The sequence below is a fragment of the Salarias fasciatus genome, chromosome 5 (assembly GCF_902148845.1).
Source record: "Salarias fasciatus chromosome 5, fSalaFa1.1, whole genome shotgun sequence".
NCBI classification, from domain to species: Eukaryota; Metazoa; Chordata; class Actinopteri; order Blenniiformes; family Blenniidae; genus Salarias; species Salarias fasciatus.
Window position 1 is genome coordinate 25,717,669 of NC_043749.1, and position 22,553 is coordinate 25,740,221.

Genomic DNA, 22,553 nt, shown 5'->3' on the forward strand with positions numbered 1-22,553 from the left:
ACATTACAATTGTTTTAATAATGTCGCGTCATGAAATTAAGCTTATTTTCCATACTTGATTTTCTGACACTTACTTTAATCTGTAACTATATGCTTATTTTTCTGCGCAACGTTTGTGTGTGAAATCTGAATATGCGGTGTAATTAAAACGGTCAAATAAACAACGGCGATTTTTACAAATGAGCGCCGCTTCTCCGGCAGCTCCCACGTTCGCATGATGAAACAATCCGCGGCCAGTGGAAGCAGACAGGGCGTCCACGGCTGGTTGGAGGTAATACTCGGTCACATTCAGTCAGCACTTTGCTGTGATTTCTTGTGCGCGAGGTCGCGACCCGCTTCCTGTGCCGCCGCTCTCCCCAGACCTCAGCTGGCAGAGCTGAAGCGGCAGAGCCACACTGGTAGGTTGTGTGAGAGGACAAGTGGATTTGGCATGCACATCAGAGCGTGATACCCAAGCATTTTGGTTCCTATCACATGCCACACACACACACTGACGCACACACACACACACACACACACACACACACATTTCTGGTCGTGTAAAATGGATTGCAACACTGGCCACTGTAATGAAATGATGCCAGCAACCCACAGTATTCCTTTACAGCCAAGCAGACTAAAGGTTTGAGTGTACTTTCACTGGTACTACAAGAAAAAACCGAGTTTCAACAGCTGTTGTATTTATTTTTCACATTGTGAGAAATCTTCAAACCTTCCTTTCGTTCTGTGGGATTGCGCTCCAGTTTGACGAATATAAAAGTAGATTTTAGCTCAATTAGACAAATCAACAAGTTTTCGATCAATAAAACAGCCTTCTGGTTGTTTTCTAGTCGAACCTTTGAAGGGATTTTGAGGCAAGTGACGAATATCATCAAGGATAAATTCTTCCAAAATGCAGGCTGACTGATTTAGTCTCAGACGTGTTGGTGCACGCTCCAGGGAAATCTGCTCATCTGTGATCTTTCACATTTAGGTGTTAGTGTAACCTGTTTATTGAACACCCAGTAGCAACGCGGAGATTTCTCAGTGTGCAACTGTAAAAATGCCCTTCTCTGAGGATACTGACACGAAACCAAGAGCAACCTTATCTTGGGGACATCGTAGGCGGCCATGACAAGTTATACACCATTAAAAATGTTGCATTATCTCATTGCGTTTTGTGCCGGTCTGAGGCAAATCATCAAAGACACGAGATCAGCGGCTGGCTGTGACATGGTACCTTGTTTATGCAAAACTCAGACTAGCAGGCATTGCATTAAACTCTCATGACATCCTTACATAAACAAATGCTCAACAAACTGGTGCATTCGAAGCGAAGGGTGATTTCTGTACGACAGAAAAGGCAGAGAGGGAGCACTCCTTTGGTGTTCCGTTGCGTTAAAGTGAGGAGGGCAGGTGAGCTCTGCTGTGGGGTGATAAGAGCCGCCGGATATTGTGACAACAGGTCTCTAAACATATTGTTCCGGGAGGATAAAGAAGCACTGTTTGTGCTCCCCCAGAGACAACAGTCATCATCAGCGGTTTATCATGTGCCTTGCGTTTTCTGCCTGTTTGTTCCAAAGCTACTTCCTGCCCTCAAAAGTGAGAGATGGGTCTGGTTTCATCACTTCAGACTCTCCGTCCGCCGTCTCCTCCCATTCCTCTGCGACGGGACGAGTCTCAGACTCTTGTTCCCGTCTTCTGCAGACCTCCATCCAGCGCGTCGCGTCACTTCTTGGTGCTCCCCTGTGCCAAGTGAAGGTGTTACTGAGGATAAACAGAATTCACACTATAATGAGCAGTGACAGGATGTCACCCACTCTGTCACAGATCAACCCCCAGCCCGCCGCTTCCACCCTTGCACCCACCTGCACCCATCCAGCTGAGACCGCCTGCTCATGTGATGTCACCCACAAACCCCCCCACCCCACCGCCACCCCGCCACCCTCCCGATCATCTCCGCTCAGCCCGTCGGCAGTCTGGTGGTGCTGCAACGGGAAGGCAACGCTCTCCTTCAAAGCAGGGGCCAAACACGACTTGGCGGTCTTCCGGGCCCGGCCCTCCTTTGTTTCCCACGTGTCCCTGGTCCAGTCCTCTGATCTCGCCCTCTCTAAGTGGCCCTTCGCTGTGTTTGATCACTGCTTGAGTTATAGATTTCTCCATGACTCGTAACTCAGACGCCAGACTCGGATGTCAACAGAACACATGTTGTTTCGGGGCTCCGCTGCCACACACTGCGTGATGAGCAGCACACATCTCAGCCCGGAACCCTCCTGACTGAGATACTTCAACATTCAAAACCGGTTTCTCTTCCGATTGCCTCGTGAAGAGGCCCTTAACAGAAGCAAGTTTTTTATTCTGCATTATCATCTTAATTTTCTGAGTTTTTTTTCTGTAATTCGTCTCATTTAAAGCTTTCAAAAAGATTCACAAGCTTATCTCAAAAAGAATCCAGACTATGAAATAAGTTGTTCTTTCGATACGTTATCACCTTTTCCGAGCCAGCTGCCTTTGCCAGTCTTTATTTTGCTTTCCCTGGGTGTTTCTAGCAGTGTTTGGACACAGCTAGGTGGAGCCTCAGCGGCGAGATTTCAGGCCAGGTTCACGTGCGGGCTAACTTGTTCCAAATGAGGAATTCCTACCTCCTCTGCTCTCCTTATTACCCAGAGATCACCTTGTCAGACCCTACATGCCTGTTCAGAGCTCCTCCCAGTGCCACACATAATGAGATGAATATCTCAAATCAGCTTTCTTTAATTACACTTACAACACATAGTAAGCTTTTCACCAGTCTCCTCCTAAGAGCGCATTTTATACGCTCGCTCTCTATCACGATCAAATAATTCCCATAAGGAAGTGATTACACATTTGGGTAATTCTGAGCAGATGTGAAAATGTCTCAACAACTTAACAAGGCAGTGGTGGAAGTGCAGAGCGTGTCGCTGTTCAAACAGCACACCGCAGCATCGGGAAACTTCCTGCAGAGCGCCGAGGCTGCCAGCGGAGGGAAAACCATGAATGGACACATGGTTTCTCGTGCCGAAGAACTTCCTACTCCAGATTCCAGGTTGCAGTTTATCACAGTGACAAATGTTTTATATGCGGGAAGATTCTGTTCAGCACGAGTGAGAGCGGTCGGAGCAAAGATTAGGGTTCATGTAGTGAGGACTTTCGCAGATGTAAGATTTATTTTTAGCCACATCTGCTATTGACAGTGAAGAAGAGACCAGATTTCCCTCAGCATTAACATACGGATGCTTTGGAAAAATGCTTCAGGAAATAATTAAATCAGATTTATATGTTTCTTTTACTCCTTTACACTTCAGGCCAGCAGGGTTCAGAAAAGGGGGGGATTTGTCTGTGTGTTTGACAGTATTCTGGGTGTATTTAAGATCTAAGCTCTGCTTTTTAAAACTATTGTGTTCACAAGATTTCACTGTCTATCCCCCTCTTTCTCAACAGGCCCCAAATCTGGAATTAAAAAAAAAAAAAAAAAAAGTTGCTTCTTGTTTTTAATGGTGAATTCAAGGTAGACCAGAGGTCTTCTAAAGACATATTTCAGAGTGAACAGGCTCTTTGGAAATGTACATTTTTGAATATATACCATAATCATTGAGCAATTCACTGTTTTTTTGCTGGATGTGGCATTTTGTCAACAAAATTGAGCATTAACTAGTTAAAATCCACTAAAAACCTTCACTTCTGGCCATTGTTCTGCTCAGAAAATCATCAAACTTTAACAGGCGATGTGTCTCATCAAAGGTGTTCTCTCCGCCCCCCCCTCTCTCTCTCTCTCTCCTTTGTGCTCCTCAGTGTGAAAAGCTAAACACTGTGCAGAGAAAATAGATAGAAGAGGGTGGAGGGGGAGGAGGAAAGTGTTCACCTACAAGCAAAAAAGAAACTTTGGTAATTGCCATAACACAAATAATGAGAGGCTATGTAGGAAAGTGTTTGAAGCGCGGCCCTGATCAAGATAAGATTGGAGACAGTATCACGAGAGAGAGGAAGTGTTTTTCTGTCTGCCGCAGCTGAGAGGAAACTTAAGTGACAGAGTTGCTTATATGAGCCAGACGCCGAGCTGAACCCTGCAGAAACAAGCAGGCGAAGTGGAGTTCAGGGTGTGACGAGGACACCCGGCTGCACCGTGCACACGTGCACAAACACATTAAGACACAAAATACGTTATTTGGAAACATCTTTTAATTGCAGTTCACCTGATTGATGCATTTCACTGAAAAACATAATAAAGCATCTATTGAAAAATATATCTGAAGAAAGCATAAAGCATGAGCAGTTTTTCAGTATGTGCTCAATGCTTTAATAAAGGCACGTTTAAGGTACAATAAATAGTCTGACTTCACAGTGATAAATGCAACATTTTAAGCTGGAAATGATAAATTAAGTAAGAATTTGGTTGGCACAATTGTTTCCTCCATGTGTTATCATGCATGAGAGGCGCAGGCGGTTAATTTATGATATCTTTAAATAGTTTAAATATCCTTAAAGAACATTGTGTCTAATAATGTCCTATAAAGGTTTCTGTTGCCTAACGTTTTGAAAAAGTTTAGATATGAAACTCAGTGGTGTTGATTTCATCTCCAGAAGCTTAAATTATATTCCAGCTGTTCAAAAGTCAAAGTCCACTGTTGGATGAGTGGCTGCAGCTTTTCTCTCAGACTTTCATTGTGTTTTATTGTGTTGATATTCATTGTTCATGGACTGTTTCTCCTTGTTCGTGTTGTATTTTCATGATAACTTTTGCATGAGAAACAACACTGGTATTGACGACGGTCTTCCTTTGAGAGGTCAAAACCCAGATAAAGTGAAACTAAGGTGATAGAGATTAAATAAAAATATCAAAATAGTTCTCCATTCCTCTTAATGTTGGATTCTCTATTTGGGAAACAGTTTACAGTGCTCTGAAAATTATGAACTGATAATTAAAAATGTACTTACATTATGAGAAAAGTCCTAACAGAGCAAAAACACCAAGCTTTTTGAGTTTGCTTTACTTTTTCGTGCAGCTTCATTTGTTTTATAGCTACTTTTATGTCTTTGAAAAATAATAAGACCCCCAAAAAACTGCAAAAAAGGTATGTTTCAGCCAACTTAAGTATACAAAGAAAAAGTAAGTTTTCTGAAAGAAAATTGTCTTGAAGTTCACCAGAGTCACTGTGTGCAGCTGAGTGTGTCTATAGTGAATTTCTCTGCTCACTGCTTTGTTTGGCGCGCACAGCAGTTTAATCTGAGGCTGGTAATGATCAGGAAGACACAGGGTCTGATGCTGCAGGAGCACTGATATATGCGCAGGAATACGGGATTATTCCCGTGGCTGTGTGATTCACAGAGGTGCAATATTACTGAAAAAATGTTTTCCAATAGAGAAATGTGCAGTTGTTTGGATTTCACATGATTGATGCTTGACTTAATCCACCGCTCTTTGCGCCTTCCCAGGAGGGTGAGGCGGGCTCTTTGTGCCTCTCTGTCCCATGTGAAGCAAACCAAAGCGGGAGAGTGAGGGTCAGAGCTATTCGGCAGGGTACCAGATCCTTCCCACCGGCACATCTGCATGTGAAATCGCCATTTCACCCCTCCACACTCCCTAATTGTTGCTAAAATTATTTGTGAAATTGCCTTCCACCAGGAGTGTTTTCCACGGCAATTGTCACACAATTTTATATGCACGGTGGGCCCACAGAGTTGACACATGCACCTCTTCTTTTGCTGCCATATGTGCGCTTTCTATTGGACTCTTAATAGTGGCGCGTTATTTTTTTCCCTCCCTTTCTGAACAATTACCTTTAAGCAATTACTCTTGCGCGTATTCCGGGGCAAGCCAACCTGTTGTCATCAATAGTGGGTCGATCCAAATATGTTGTAATTACCACAAAAGCTATAGGAGCGATTTAGATGTTCACGCTGCGCACATTTACTTAATTGAAAGGTTAACAAGCCAAACGCATCTTGCGGTCAAAGCCTCTCCTGGCGCGCCTGCTTCACGCACTTTATCCAGTCAGAAAACACGCACGCAGGTCTGACCTGGGCTCCCGGGAGGTGCTTTTTATTTTTTGTTCACGCAAACGAAACGCAGCGTGTGGTGCAGCTTCACAACTTTGGCTGTATACTCTGCTTTCAGTCTCACCGAACCAGGGAAATTAATATCATAAAGGTGTTTTAATGTTGATGTTCTTGCTTTTCTTTTTCCACTTTCAATTTAAAATGTTTTTTTTAACCTTTTGCGCCTTTTTTTTTAAATTACATATATATTTAATTCCCTCGGTTTCAAGAAAGAGAACTGGAATAAATCTTTTTTTTTTTTTAAGAAAAATATTAATATTCCACAGGTTTTAACAGCTGAATGTCATGGGTGCGGGCCTATTTTTTTGCAAAGATGGGATTTAGAGTAACATTTAGATATATTAACATTTCGAAGCGCTTTTTTTAAAGGCAGTGTGAGCTCTCATGAGAGAGGCAGCAGTGTATTAAAAGTGGAATGTGTGGCTGTGATTGGTCGGCCGGCTCCTGGCTAAACCCACTCTATTTCATCCATAAAAGAAAGGGCAGGGAGCCTATGGGAGCGCTCGGCTGTCTCCTCCTACGACGCGCACGAAAGTTGGCCACTTAAACTACTTCCAAGCAGCCAGCAGACATTATACTGAACCCAAACTACACCAATGGAAAAGAATAACAGCGCGTTTTTCTCTGCGCACACGCGTTAAGTGCAACCTCTTCATTTTACAAACTTATAGCGGGTTTCTTGTTATTATTGTATGTGTCGCTGTATTTATTTTGCATTTTGGCACGTCAAGAGGAAAGCATCACTTTTATTTCTCCCCGGTGGAAGAAGGGCTCGTCCAGTTTCTCCGCTTGGGATTGGGATTTGACAGCAAGCTCGGCATCCTTTTCTCTTTTTTCTTTTTCGTTTTTTTTTTTCTTTTCTTTTTGTGGTCGTTTTTTTTAGGGGGGGTGGGATCGGACTTTCTGAGAGGCTCGAGCACAACCCGGTGTTGTGTTTTTGTCTGAGGTAGCTCCATGATGGCTACTTTACCAGGAACAGTGCCTCGGATGGTGCGCCCTGCGCCAGGCCAGAACTACCCCCGGACCGGCTTCCCCCTGGAAGGTAAGAAAACAGCAACAACAACAACAACATCAACAACAACAACACGAGCGGGTCTGACGCTTGAACTTGAGCTGAGAACACTCTGTCACTCAGCAGTTTGTTATCGGCTCCATGCTGGGCGGTATAAAAAGGTGGGTGAACCAATAACGACCTCCAGTCAGGCGTGATTAAGCTTATCCTCAAGTGGAAGTTTCAAAAAAAGTGAATTATGTTGGCAGTTTTTGTTTCGGAAGTGCAGCTCACAGTCCTGAAATTATCCACACACGAACCCGTGTGGACATTTTATCATGCCTTCCATATAAATACATATATTTTATTTAGCCTGGGTTTAATTTATTGAGAGGAAATTGTTCCCCTTTAATGCGTAATTCTTGAATTGCTCGAGGAATATTGCGTAAATTATATCTTCTCCAATTATCTTTTCTTTTTCTTTAAAAAAAAAAACAAGCATCATAAAATATTAAAAACGTCAAATTAAATTGTACACAACAGTTAGATATAATAAAAATTAACTGATGCTGTTTTGGTGAATTTTAAGAGGCTTTTTTTTTGTGATTTCTGAAAAAGCAATCTAATTGTTAATTTCTCTTAACTGCGATGCCCACCACACTCCAGCCGCCTGAACATATGGGCGGAAAAAAGATCATTTTGTATTTGCATGCATTTATGGGAACGGTTTTCCCATCGCGCCCGGTTCGTGCTCAAGTGTCCTGGACTGAAACGCACGAAAACCACGTAGATCGCAAGTTACTCGAGCTGCGGGATTTGTTCAAGTGTCCTGCTGCTGGAAATGGCAATAATACACACAGCAAAGAGATGGCTCAAAGGATCACATCAATATTTGTACAGCATGACTAGGAATAATCAAGGTGGGACGTGTCGCCCTCTTTAGTGTCTCTTGAATGTGAAATTGGATCCTGAAGTGGCCTCGGATTCATCCCGTCAGCCTGACTGAGGCTGCGGGAATTAGGCACGACGCTCACTTGAAAATCTCTAATATGATAATGTGCGTAAACTGCCTCCCATTAAAAGTCAGTAACATAGCAAACATGCCGCTATTCGATAAAGTGATGAGGGGAATTGTAACTTTATTTCCCGCCGCGGTGAAAGGAAGCTGCGGACAGCGTGGTGTCTTGTTGCTGCTGTTGTTTTTTTTTTTTTGTTTTGTTTTGTTGTTGGTGTTTGAGTGTGCTGTTGTTTATTGTGGCGCAGTGTCCACCCCTCTGGGCCAGGGTAGGGTGAACCAGCTTGGCGGAGTGTTCATCAACGGGAGGCCGCTGCCAAATCACATCCGACACAAGATCGTGGAGATGGCCCACCACGGCATCCGGCCCTGCGTGATCTCGCGACAACTGCGAGTCTCTCACGGCTGCGTCTCCAAGATCCTGTGCCGGTACCAGGAGACCGGCTCCATCCGTCCGGGGGCCATCGGAGGCAGCAAGCCCAGGGTGAGTGGGGGTCCGCGCAAGTGGGTCACAGCGGCACGAGGCCGGGGCCCAGCATGTGGCACGAGCGAGGGGAGGCGAGGCGCGTGACACCTGCGCGAACCCAGTTGTCACCTTTGCGTTCCGCTTCACCAAAATCATGTTTAATATTCAAAATGCAACAACAACAATAAAGATACATCGACGTCTACGTGCTGCTCGTGCCTCCTGTAATTTAAATTACAGCTCATAATTAAATTTATGCCGCTATTAATTCCCCAATTCTCCTTTTTTATTTGAAAATGATTTAATGAAATTATCAAGACAGTTGTAGTTTTAGTATTTAAAAAATCATCACAGATGAGGATTCTATATATTATACTTTTAATTTAATACAGTTTTATTTATATAACACAAATTACAGAACATATTATCAATATAGGACAAAAATAATCCCACTGTGGGTCCAGCACTTTTTTTTTTTTTTTTGCCATTTTCTGAATTATTATTTCTTTTGCACATTTTGATTTCATTCGTTTTGCACGTCCATCTTATCTGCAACACTCTTATTTTTGTTGACTCTGAAGCAATTTCAACAAATTCTGACGATTCTATTTATTGTATTTTAATTTATAATATTTAATCAATTTTATATTATGTTTGTGTGTATATTTAGTGGATATTTTGATAGTGTCTGTAATTTTTTTTCGCAATGTTCTTTAATATTCCTGCAAACTAATTTTAAAGTATTTTCCTCCACCATTTCTTATATGAGCCTTTGATGTCTATATTTGTCATCTTTGAGAAATTAATCCCAGTCAAAACTGACATTCCTTCTTTTTGCCCCCTCTTGTCTTTTGCCCTCCTTCATTTTTTTTTTTTTTTTTTTTTTTTTTACATTTTTTTTAAAACACCATTTCAAACCTAAAGCAGGTGGCAACTCCTGACGTGGAAAAGCGGATCGAGGAGTACAAGAGAGAGAACCCGGGTATGTTCAGCTGGGAGATCCGGGATAAGCTGCTGAAGGACGGGGTGTGCGACAGAAGCACGGTTCCTTCAGGTGAGGCTTCATCTGGTAAGCTGCACTTTTTTTTTCTTACTACGAGCGAACACTGCAGCATCACTTCTGAATGAACACCACTTTGAATCCAACATGTTTTAAGCCGCAGTTACTGATAATAAAATGCTGCTGTGAAGCACATCTATACAGATATTTGACCCAGAAAAAAAAAGCATTCCTGTAGAAATGTGGCTTCAGTGCTCTGTGGTGATTTCATATTATTTGTATTTGTAATTTTTTGCTCCTTTTAACAATGTTTTGTCAAACTTTTTTTCTGTGCTTTTTGTGTGTGTGTGTGTGTGTGTCTCCTTCTAAGATAAATGTATGATAGGATTATTCTGGTTCTTGTATGGGTTTTAGGGCTAATCACCCATTTACCTTTTTGTTGCCATTAGTGAGCTCCATCAGCCGCGTTTTGAGGGCCCGATTTGGCAAAAAAGATGACGAGGATGACTGTGATAAGAAGGATGAAGATGGAGAAAAGAAAACAAAGCATAGCATCGATGGCATCCTCGGTGATAAATGTAAGTTAACAGCAGAAAGTATATATACATTTATATGGCCCATTTGTTTATGTCTGAAACATTAAATTATCATTATTATTATTATTATTATTATTATTATTATTATTATTATTATTATTATTATTATTATTATTATTATCATTATTATTATTATTATTATTCCTAAGAGTAAATTGCAGCCTTGCAAGCAGGAAACTAATGTTGTAAACTCTGCGTCCTCCTGGGAAATTGTTCCACTTTCCGAGCTGCGTCTGAAACGCAGAGCATTTATTCCTGCTTTTAACTCCGAGCCAGCAGTTGTTCATTCACTCAATTATTTATGAGAGCCTTGGCAGAAGGTATTTAACTGCAGAAAATTAATTTGTGTAGCGAATTCCTCCTCATTCATTCATTCACTCCTCTAACGACCCCTAAACGACAGCTGACAGTTGACCCATTTCACAATCGATGTCAGTTCACTGACATTTCACCACTTGTCAGTTAAAGTGGAAATCAATGTTCATATTATTATTTGCTTTATTAGCAATGCTGCTCGGGGGGGAGATAAAGTGATGCAGGTAGTCACTGTCACTGTTTCTCAATCCTATTTACAAGCTTTTAAAAGCCCTTTAAAGGGGATTCTGGTGTCTCCTGTGATGGCCTTTGTAATGTTTTTGCAGGATGTTTTGTGATTTTAGATTCGAAAACGAAGGGAAATTACACATGTAAATGATCATTTCTTTAAAATTGTAAAATGGAGTAATGGAGGATCTTTGATTTTATTGGTGTCTTTAACTGCTTTGGTGCTGCTCTTTTTCTGATCACATGTATAAATATGAGGGTTTTTTTTTTAATTTCTTTTTTTATTATCATTCTAAATTTTCAAACTTGAAGATGAACTTCAGGAGCTGAAACCTCCCCCTCCATTGATGCTTTTCTAAAGTGAAGAGTCCGAGGTACAAAAGCAAATCCTGGAAAGCAGGGCAGCGTTATAGAGGAGGGTAAAAGGCCCCGTCCATTCTCATTCAAAAATCTGGTAAAAGAGAGAGAAAACTTTGGACAAAGGGCACGACGAGACATAAAAGGAGATGAATTATTCAGTACGCCCCGCTGGTAGATAGTTTTGTAATTTTATATAATGGCCCGTTGGAGAAGAATCAGTTGATAGCGTGAAAACGGTCCCTTTTCTCTGTCACACCACGAATTAATGTTACCAGAAAAATGTCACCATTTGGTTGCAAATATCCTCAGTGTTCATATAGGTGGGTTGTAAATCCTGCTGGCTGCAAATGACCAACATTTTCAGAGCGTAGTGCGCTTTTTACGCACAGCCGAGGCGCATGTTTTGCTGGACAATGTGATGTTTTTTGTGAAGTGTTAACTGCATTATTGTGCACTGACTTTCTCCTGTTGGTACAAAATATCCAAATAGTGTGGGTTTTTTTTTCCTTCATTTGCTGCCTGTGTTTTTAAATTGAGATTGAATTACGTTGCTATAAAAAGATGCGCACCCTGTGCGTAATGCAGTTTAGACTACCAGCATCCGGATGGCATTTAATAATGTTAATACTTATTAGAGTAAGCACTGGAAACGATGGTTGCTGAATAGGTGGCTGTGTTCGTGCCGGGTGTAATAGCTCGCAGGCATGGTAAGAAATGTATTTATCCCCAATCAGCCTCTCACTCTCCGAGTTTGAAGCACAGCCCTTATGTGGAGAGGGGTTTTAAAGCAGATTAAATAGAGCCTTTTATTTCTTTTCACTTTCATCTCAGAGCGGAGCTCACAGTGGCTCGCCCTGGGCACAAAATTCATGAGATTTTTTTTTCGTTTACTTATCCAGATTTTAAGACTTTATTTATTTATCTATTTGTTTATTAGGTCTGCGTATTTGATTTTCTCAGAGGTTACATCACGGATTTATCCCAGCTCTAATCTATCTTTATTGAACGTGCATTTAAACTCCTTACGGTATTACAATAATGTACATTTTATTTTTTGATGCAAGGAGTCAACTGTTATTTCAGAGAAAGGATGCAGCGGAAAGTAATCCAAATAAAACTCTGTTAATGCTGAGAAAATTGCCCCACTTTTTTCACGCCTCTATTTTTTTTAAATTCCAATAATTGTTTACCTTATGCGCATAGCCGACTGGAAATCTAGGTTTCCCAATAAATAATGTGCAAAGAAATAAGTTTCACAGCCTGAGCGCGCACTGTAACGTCCGTTGCTTGTGTTTAACTGTGCTCAAGAGAAGCGCGTAAAATGTGCGCAAACACTGGTGCCCCTTCTTTGCGCCAGAAGGTGTTTGCGCTATCGGTGTCCGTCTGCCACACTGACCGTCAGATGCGCTGCAGACAGGCGATGGACACTCCAGCAAATCGCAGGATTACCTGAGGTCCTCAGTCTAATTAAACAGATGCCAGGTGGGATTATTTCCGAGCGTCTGGGAGGGAAAGTGACAGAGCAGCGGGGCGGTGTGAAGAAGTCAGACAGCCCAATCCAGGTCAGGAGTGTGGCGGGAGAAAAAGCCTTGCGCTTTAAACTATTTTCAGTTTTGCTCTGTTACTCAACGAGATTTCTCATTTAAACGCAAACCAGATGCGCCTTTTCCGTCAGTCCTGCGCGGCGCTGCAGCCTCTGACTGCGTTCACCTACAGACAAAAACACTGGTTTCTGTCTACAGCGGTGCACACCGTGAATAGCTGCCCTGTCCGTGATTTTTTTTCTTTTCTTTTTCTTTTTTCCCCCCACGTCTCAAACACAAATTGCGCGCACAAGGACGCGCACACCCAGTCTCTAAGTGTATGGTAATATAATGTAGCTATATTTCGGGTCTAAAGCCGTGCTGAATGAGAAGGACAGGGGAATGAAGCGAGAGACCACTTCAAACAAATCCATCTGGAACAGTGTGTGAGAGAGATTCAGTGAAAGTATGGGGAAGTTATTTAGCTATTAATAACGTTTTTTCCTCAGGCATTGAGAGTGACTCCATCTGCACTTTCTCGCAGCTATTTGGCTGGGTGGAAATTGAGGGAGACCCAAATGTTGGGCAGAGATAACATACCCATCATAGCCCAGACCCTGCGCTGTGCTTCACTGCATTAAACTCGGATTAACCTCCCCTGTCCCCGCAGCCACTCAAGCCACATTTCACTGGAATTTACATCGGTAGGCCTACATTTCATATAAAGGGGGCAGGAGCTGAAAGACAAATCTATATTATTGTTATTATTATTATTATTGTTATTATTATTATTATTAAAGAAAATATATATAAATTCTAACAATTATTAAATACAAAAAATGCCATGCCATTTCGCGCCATGGCTTTTAAAATAGCTTGTGATTTTGTGGAATATTTAAAGAATTAAAAAAAAAATGTATTTTTTTTTTCCAAAAGGCCTTATCCAGTTATTTGGTGTCTGCGACGACACGACTGTTTACATGGTAAATATAAATTCATAAATAGACGGCTAACTACGTCCTTCTTTATTTATTTATTTTTTTAATTTTTATTAAACCCTTCTAATTCCGAGATTATGTCGTAATTCGTTATTTAATGACTTATCGCGAGACTTGATGAAGAGGCGCTTCAGCCACCGGAACAAATGAGCCTGTTGGTTCCAGCAGGTAACGCGAGTAAAAACCGTGCAACACAATAACACCAAAGTAATGAGCGCCGCATCGCGTCGAAGGCAGGGCGGTTTAGGCTCTGCAGGCCTACCGAAACCGGCCAGACGCTTCAGTGTCAGGAGCTTTAAGTGTCGGCTTCAAATATGGAGGAGGAAAAAAAAAACGGAGTAGGCTTAAATTCATTCTGTGCTGGCATTTGACTTTGATCACATGAGAAATATTCATGGAAGCACAAACACTGGCTCTCTGTCACCATTATCCAGGCTGACAGTGATACCTCTCAAGGCTGTCTATTAATTAAAGTGGCGCTTACCATGTGGGACGACTTCCTATCTGGGCACAAAAATGGTTTTTCCATCTCTTGTGGGGCTCTTGAAAAGGGGCAATCTTTCCTCTCCAGCTTCTTGTGGGAAATTTAAAAGTGTACAGAGGAAGACATGGGGATTTCTAGCTCATTTATAAAGACGAGTTTATAATCCTTTCCTGCTTAATAACTTAAAAGGATTCAATTTCTCCCCTCATTTATGGGGTTATGATCAGACATTGTTAGACGCAGATAGCAGCATTTCAAGGTTAACATTTCCTGCTCCAAAATATCAGAATATAAGCTGTAAGCCCATAGGTGCCCTTTGTTTAGCCTGCAATTTCCCCCACAAATGCTGATAGGCTCATTTTAGATGTTGTTACTATTAATGTGATAACAACAGAGCTGAGGAAGACCCTGTCGATAAGATGCCTCTTTGCCACCAAGCTTTTTTTTTTTCTTAAATATGATATTTAATTATAGCATATAATTTCACCATCGAGAATTAAATTCAGTAGGCTTACGCAGACTCTGAGGATTGGATGTCTGGTTGGGGGTCTCAAACCATACGAGACAAATTAAAGAGGAAGCGCTGCCCTCCAGGTATCCTGTCACAACAGTAGGGTGCTTCAGCGCGTCTCTCGTTTCTGTCTGTGTTTTATTCCGCCAATTTTCACTCTGGGGCTCCGGGATCCTGCGCGTTGCCTGCAGGGCTCGGCTCCAAAATAAATAAAATCTCAATTTTTCATCTGCTTTCTTCGCTCAAGTTTGACTTCCCTCCCTTTTCCTCCCCTCTCCCCTCCGACACATGTGCGTCTTAGATTCATGTCAACAGGTGGGAATATTCAAACTTTTATATTTCCATAGCTCATTCGTATTGATTTATGTTGAGAAAAATGATTTGATAATGGCAATAGTTTTTTTTTTTTTTTTTTTTTGGAACGTCCAGAACTAAAAAGAGCACTTTGGCATACTTGGGAATAGAATTTCTTAACATTTTAGTGTTGTTAAATTAGATTTCAAGACCTAGTAACTTTTTATGTTCATATTGTCTGAATTAACGCTTGATATGGGAAAAACCCCTCTGTTTGAAAGTGTAAATTATCTTTAAATGAGCTGAACCGCGCGCTGCCTGCGTTCCATCTAATGCGTAAAACCTCCCTCTAATGTAACGTCCCATTTAAAAAAAATAATTTACCCTAAACATGACTGAGGCACGTTCTGTTTGAAAATTGATGTCCTTTCTGTGCACCGTGCAGACATTTGCTGACAGTGGATTTTCCGATTTTCAAATGAAAGCATTAAATCCGATGCATCAAACACAAACGGGCAAAAATAACTAAGTGCATTAAAATCCTTCACTTTTATGACCGGTGTTAATGGTGACAGAAAATATGTATTCATGTTTTCGGTTGTAAAAAAATATTAAAGTAGAATAAATATGATAAAGGATTAAATATTAAAAATTATTATTATTATTATTATTATTATTATTATTATTATTATTATTATTATTATTATTATTATTATTATTATTATTATTATTGGCCGGAGCCCCAGCAGGCCTGCCGACATGGCCATAAACGCTCACATTTCCACTTTAGGCGCTTAATGTATCCCTCCCAAATTGCCTGCGCTTTGTTAGCATTAATGTTTAATTGGCTGGAAGAAGATGAATGAGGCTGACAGGAATCAGCTGTCCACAGATTCCCCTGTGAGTCTGACTCGGAAATCATAACCTGACCAGCTTTTCCTTCTCTGAAACCAGCTCGTTGAACTTGTCACATCTAATTAGGGTGTTAAAACGCACCGAGTGCATCGGTGGGAAACAGTAGGTGGTTGGTCCGGGGCAGCCAATAAGGCCTTTTTGGGTCAGATGGTGGTGGAGGGAGAGAGAGAGAGAGAGAGAGAGAGGAAGGAGAGAGGGGAGAGAGGGGAGTGGGGGGGCGAGCCGCGCAGTTGGATGGTGATGTTGTTGAATTGGACCGCTGCGGGCCTTTATTTCTAAGCAGCCCCCTTTTTTTCCGCTATTACTTCAATTATGGCCATCCAGCGGGCTAAACAGGCCGGCATGCATGGACTGTAGCCTTGTTTTAATTGGGTATGAAATTAATTAGAACAGACATCTATTAAAGACTTTTAAGTTTGGCTAATTTTTTTTTCCTGCACAGAGTTTAAAGGTATAAGAGTGGATTAATGGCTTACACCCAAAATTACATTTTATTGCATCCCATCATTTCTGGAGCCTCTGCCTGTCTAACAGGTGTCAGCAAATCTCAAATGGCAGATAGAAAAATGGAAAAATAATATTTCCAGGGCACTTTTAATAGGGTTTGAATGTAGAAGTGGAAACATTTACAATTTATGGGGATAATAAACTCCACTTTCTGACTAAATGACACAACTATTTTCATATCACTAAATTCAGGAGTAAATGTAGAAATGCTGTTTTGTAACTGAATTAACTTATTCAACTGTAACGTGAGCGAGCCTTCTTTGAAAAGTAAAAATTCTATTGTTTTCTACTCCCATTTTTAGAAGTATTTTCTGTTTTCGTTTCTCTCTTTTTTGAATTCTCTCCCTTTTTTTTGTATTTTTGTATTACAAAAAAAGCCCTGTGATGTCTGACAGCCTCCTCTCACCATTGTTAGATGAACAGCCACTAGAAAAGGAAGAGAGAAAGAAGAGGGAGGAGAAAAGGCCCTTCTGTTATTTTCTGTCTTGAGACTTGCTGCATGGGCTATTCAGGCAAGTTGATGAACTCCTCCAAAAAGTTTATTAAGGGGACGAAAACAATAAGAACTAAAGCCTTTGGGTGCCTGGGCAGACAGTTTATAAACTAGCTGCTATTGTGCCTCAAAGGCAGATGCATGAATACTTTTGAATAGGGGCCTTCAAACTGACACGATCAGGCTGGACAGCAGCAGTTTTAAAGGGAGACAGGGTGCTTCTGCTGCAGCTCAGATCTCTGCCTTTTCTGCATTAATGTACATCTGCAAAGTGAAAGGAGGGGGGAGGGGGAGCGGGAGGAGGGCACTGTCTGTCATGGCCACTGGTTTTCACTGGGGCTTTGCACTATATGTCTTTAAAAAGAAAATAAAAGAAGATATATAAGTCAGCGAGGAGATAACATATGCCTGGATTCTTATAAAGAGACTACAATAGAGGCAGTCCATGTATAATGTGAAGGATGCTCCATTTTCACATGTATTTATTGTGTTTAAGTAACTTTCACCAGATTGTTTTCTGCATAAAAACTTTAAAAAAAAAACACTAATTTACAAGTTCATATTTTTAAAAAAGCTTCTGATTTTTGGCTCACCTGAGAAAAAGATTACCATAGGAGAAATGTTTTGTAAAAGATAACATATATTCCCTGTTGATATATAGATTTTTTTTCTTTTTGTGAATGGGGCACACTGGTTATGCACACTCAAGAAGATACATTATTCCCCTCCTTTTGAGGAGACAATAGACTGTCAGTCTTTATCCCTCTTCCCTCCTCTGTCCCTCCCTCTCCAGCTTTCTCTTTCACTGCTCCCAGTCTCTGGCTCTGTGCCTCTCGACATCAGAGGGAGTCCAGTGATTTGTGACCCCAGCAACCCACACTTAATCTCGCTAAAGAGGGGGAGCATCCAGTTTACAGCTTGGCGGGCCCCAAATAGACCAAGCCTGCTCTGGCAGGTGTCAACATTAGCAAACAATTGGTCCCCGGTCCCATGCCCCATACCCCAGTGCGACACTGAACCTAAACTATTTGAGGCGGGCTGAAAGGAGCCACATAATGGGGAATGTGGAGGGGAGGAGAGGAGGGGGAGGACAAGGGAGAGATTACACTCTCAAACAGCTATTAGCAGGGATGAGGCTTTTCTAAACAAACAGAAAAAAAAAGAGGAGCGAAGACGATCAATACTGTGTTAGTTTACCAAGTGGAGTCATCAGTGTGGCTTTGGAGTATTTATTTTCTGCTCCATTGTTTTTTCTCCACTTCTCTAACGTCTGTGGGCCGTATTGGCAATCCAATTAAGTTTGGAGGGGGTCCCTGGGAGGCCTATTTCTTCTCCGGGCCAGTTGTGTGTTTGCGCCTGCAGTGGGCACTTCATTCACAGATTTGGGGGGTTTGTAATGAATCCTGATTGGCGAGTATTACCCCGGATAGTGGACAGTGCGCGGGGCTGTCCGGAGGGAGAGCGGCGCTCGGGGCTGAGGCCCGGTGGGATTGCAGCACCTCCACCTCATTAGACAGGAGCGTCTTAGCGAAGGGAGCGGAGGAAATGGGAAGAGAATGGCTTGACATGTGGACTGTTGCTGCCGTTGAGTGGCTATGTGTCCTGACAAGAAGGCCAATGTTTTTTTACAGGCTATTTATTTATCTCTCACCACTGATTCCTGGCCATGCCACGAGGAGAGACAAGTGTTCCCAGCGGGGAAGATTAGTTTCTGAGGTTTTAATGGGAAAAGAAAAAAAAAAAGAAAACCTATGGTATTTGTTATTGGACAGAATTCTCATTTAATTGCTTTGGGATGTCCTCTCGCTGTCTTTCCTCCTGTCCTCCAGAAAACAAAAAGAAAAGAAAGAAAAACAGCTACAACAAGCTATTTTGTGCTCATCACAAGAGAAGCCGTTGTCATTTTGCTGCCATAAACAAGTGTAATTAACCAACCTCGTGACCTCTGCAGACAATGGCACTGCTTGTGCAAAAGCACCAATAACGCCGTCGACATGCAGTAAAGTCATTCTGAGCTTTCATGGCGTGAGGCGATCACACAATGTACAGAACAAACGTCGACCGTGGAGATTTTACATTTCCCCAGAAGCCCGTAGGATAAGATGTGACTGTGAGTCTTTCTGTTTTTGTCTCCACTAGGTGAACTGCCAACAGGGCCAGACGGTTTATAGTCATTTCAGCTGTAAGCAGGATTTAATTAACCATGTAATTTCATAAATTGTAGTCATTTCGCCTAATAAGTTATCTACCCGACAACATAAATGTTGTTGCTGGAGCGCAGATAATGTCACATAATGGCAAAGTACTGTGAATTTGTGAAAAGTTCATCAGTAATTATAAAGTAAATATCAGTGTTGAGAGGAGAGTTAGTGACTGAAGCCGTGATGTTATTCCTCAGTCTGTATTTATAGGTCACACTTGACAAATATCAGCTGTTTTTGTTGATCTTGGAAGTGCTTCCCCCCCCCTTTTTTTTTTTTTTTTTTTTTTTACTGATTTGATCATTTTGCTTTGATTATTTCAGAAATAACACCAATCACAATTTAACTACATCAGACTTCTACAGAGAGCTGTTGTTTTCTACAACATTTAAATAGCATCTTGTGCCCTCGCTTATTCCCCGTGCTTACGTTTATAGAATAAATGCTTGAGTCCAATTGAATTTTCTGCCTGTCAGAGGTAAAATTTTAAGAGGGACAGTGTAATATTAAGCAGAACCTTTGACAGAATTAGATCTGCATCGTGGTGATTAAGCCATTGTTACTTTGCGAAACAATAAAAAGGGTCAGAAAAGAGGAGTGTACAGTACATCAGGACATCTCCAGCTTTATTACGCCCATGTTAAATTGTGCAGCAGGTCAGATCCTCGTAATTTATTGAAAGAAATGTGGTTTCCTCCAATTCGCCTTGCCAGCTAAGGTTGTCAAACTCTGACAGCTGGCACAGATCGGGACAGTGTGTTGCATTATGGCCGTCCGCTGGTTACCATGGAGCCGCATTAGAAAAGACAAAAAGCATTTCTGGCTAATTTTATTACAATACAGGAATAGCCCACATAATGTGTAACAGTAATTATGTTTAGCACAGTGTGGCCGCGCTCTCCCTCAGTGATGAATGAGAGACATTGACCATGGTCTGCTAGTTTAAAAATCGCCATTAGCCTATGCTACTTAGGGCCAGAACATTACACATTTTATGCTCTTGATCGGCTTCACCACTGAAATATTCATTTGTTTTAATTGTGCATGTTTTTTCCCCCCCCACATCCACAAAGACAATAAACATGTTCCCTAAGTGTTGCAAATCAGAAATGTGTTTTTCTCCCTCTCTCTCTCTCTTTTTTCTTTTTGTGCAAAGTTAAAATGTGAAAGCGGTTGTCCAAACAGTGGGGAGGAGCTCCTGTCCTCGCCGACAAAATAACAACTTCAAATGTTGTCCCCCATTTTCAACTAATGGGCTTATTTCTGCATCGTCAGTCATTCTCTCCTTGGGGAATATGTAGTCTCAGTATAAAAAGCTTTTCTACTGTGCACATTACAACCCCTCAATATGGACGGATCTCAGAAATTAATGCCAAACGCTGACATGCTTTAGTGTGCCCAAAAAAAAAAAAAAGCTCTTTACAGGAAATATTCATTAAATTGTTGTGTATAAAGAAGCTCTTTGGTAACAGTTTGTTTACTTACAATCCGCTAAATGTCAGTGGACTATAATACAGTGGAGCGTGATAGTCTTTTTGAAATTGTAATTCAGGATTTCACACATCGCTTGAAGATTAGAGCCATTTCTCTGAGGTTTCAAAACAAACTGCTCTGTTTATATTAGTTTTCATTATAAAGACGACCCATTGTCAGCACCAACAGGAGTGATGCAGGAGCGAAGTCCTATTTAAACACTTTAATCAGCTGCCCAAAGACACAATAACACAAAACACTTGGAAAAGTAGAAACCTCTTGTGTGTTAATGTTAATATTTGGAGTTTTTCTCCTGAAGTTTCTCTCTTTAATCAACACTTTTCTCTCTCTCTTTCTGTCTCTTTCTCGTGTCCTCTGTATCACACAAACTTTTCCACAATATTTGCTGCCCATCCTTGTCCAGAAAATTAGGAAACTTCCCTTGGGCACATAAAAATGTCCGCTGTGCATTCCTATACTGTGCCCAGTAATCTCTCTTTGGCTTTGTTGAGAAAATGATTTGTTCCTCCAGGAGACCTCGGCTCATAGCCCTGAGACGTAACTGTTTGATTTCCTGCGTAGGTTTTTAGAGCTTTTTGCTGGGGGACTGTAGCTCTGGCTCTAAGTGCCATTTGGCAGAGACCCCCATGGACTCCTTTTTATATTTATCTTTTTCTTTTTCTTTTTTTTTTTTTTTTTTACTTTCTTGTGCTCTCTGTTAATTTCATTACTTTCACTGTGACCTCAATTAGCAGGCGAGTTGAGCTCAGGCGGTGACGGAAGAGAAAACCTGGTGTAAAGCTCAGTGGTAGCGGGTAGTGAGCGGTGGCAGCAGGTTCACAGTTCCTGAGCTCTTTCAGGGCCCGTGCGGCTCTGTCATCCCTGTAATCTGTTTTGTTTGTCAAACTTGTCGTGGACATAATGAGCAAATACATTTCTGCATCTGAACATTTACACCTTAAAACGAGTTCAAGTTCTTCCACATCAAAACACAGTTTATACTTTCTCAACCGACTCAACCTGAGCAGGATCCCAGTGTTTGGATTTTTATTGAAACGAAGTGCGTCTCAAACTCAAAAGTAAACATTTATATTGCTGCTAATACGCCAGGTTTAGTCAGTAGTAAAATAAAGAAAAAGAGTCCCACCCTTCAAGCCCTTCACGCTTTCACACTCAGGCGGCGCAGAGGCATGGGGAGTCAATATGTCAGCGTTTATGGATGCCCTGCGGAGCTGCACAGGGCTGTCAGGCCTCTATTCATGCTCTAATGGCCCCCTGAGGAGCTCGTCTCTCTGGGCTGAAAAGGCCGGGAGGCCCAGTGGACGCCCTGTTGTTGAAGGTGAGCGTGCGCTCTCATGGACGCGCTGCGCCTTCATCCATATGACAAGAGCCATAAAAGAGCATCGCTCTGGCCGCTGCTCCCTCCCTGTCTCCTCCGCTTTCTCCTCCTCTCCCCCCCCTCCCACCTCAAACAGGGAGAAGGGGGCTAATTGTTTGTTGTGAGAGCCAAAGATTATAGAGCCTCCCATCTTTCTTCCTCCTTTGCTTTTTTCTCCTCTTTTTCAAGCCCCCTACTCTTTTTTTTTTTTTTTCTAAAGAACGTGATTCTGTCAGTGAGACAAGGGAAGAAAAGTGTTGGAATTTTCCTGAGGAATGTCGAGAGTCTGAAACGCTGACGCTGGCAGGGAGAGGATGTGTGTTTGGTGGCAGAAACGCAGCAGGTTTCCTCCACTTGTATCAGGTAGTCGTTGAATAAGTTTCGGGTTTTATTAAAGTGGCGAAAAGTTGTGTTCCGTGCGTTTCGTTTGCCCCTCTTCACTTTCCTATCTGACCACTTGAAATAGAATTCGGCAGAAGCGTCCCTGGCCTTCAGCCACCTGCTACAAATCGGTAATTGACATGATAGGCATGAGAAAAAAAACTGAAACCACTGACATCTGTCCTTAAAGGTGAGCTGAGAGTGATTTTATTTTAGATAAACGGCGGATTTTTAACGTCCTTATGTAAAGTTACACATCTAATCCAGATTCAATTTCAGCTAAATGTCAAATTATGAGTGGGAGAAGGTCAGTGACAACCAGGAGAAATCGATGATGCCTTTTGGCTTGTTACCAGACCCAGTAAAC

The 22,553-nt window shown here is 41.8% G+C and overlaps 1 protein-coding gene across 6 annotated transcripts in view; it reads left to right on the forward strand.

Moving 5' to 3' along the window:
* Positions 1 to 6,745: 6,745 nt before the first annotated feature.
* Positions 6,746 to 22,553, forward strand: part of pax7a (paired box 7a) — a 42,064-nt gene continuing 26,256 nt past the window's right edge. The window contains exons 1-4 of one of the 6 annotated variants that reach the window (XM_030091568.1): positions 6,746 to 7,099; positions 8,312 to 8,547; positions 9,454 to 9,598; positions 9,979 to 10,107. In XM_030091568.1, the coding sequence (XP_029947428.1) occupies positions 7,012 to 7,099; positions 8,312 to 8,547; positions 9,454 to 9,598; positions 9,979 to 10,107 (598 nt within the window). In that variant the 5' untranslated portion in view covers positions 6,746 to 7,011. The remainder of the gene's footprint in view (positions 7,100 to 8,311; positions 8,548 to 9,453; positions 9,599 to 9,978; positions 10,108 to 22,553) is intronic. The other 5 variants (XM_030091570.1, XM_030091569.1, XM_030091571.1 and 2 more) reach the window with 5 other exon arrangements.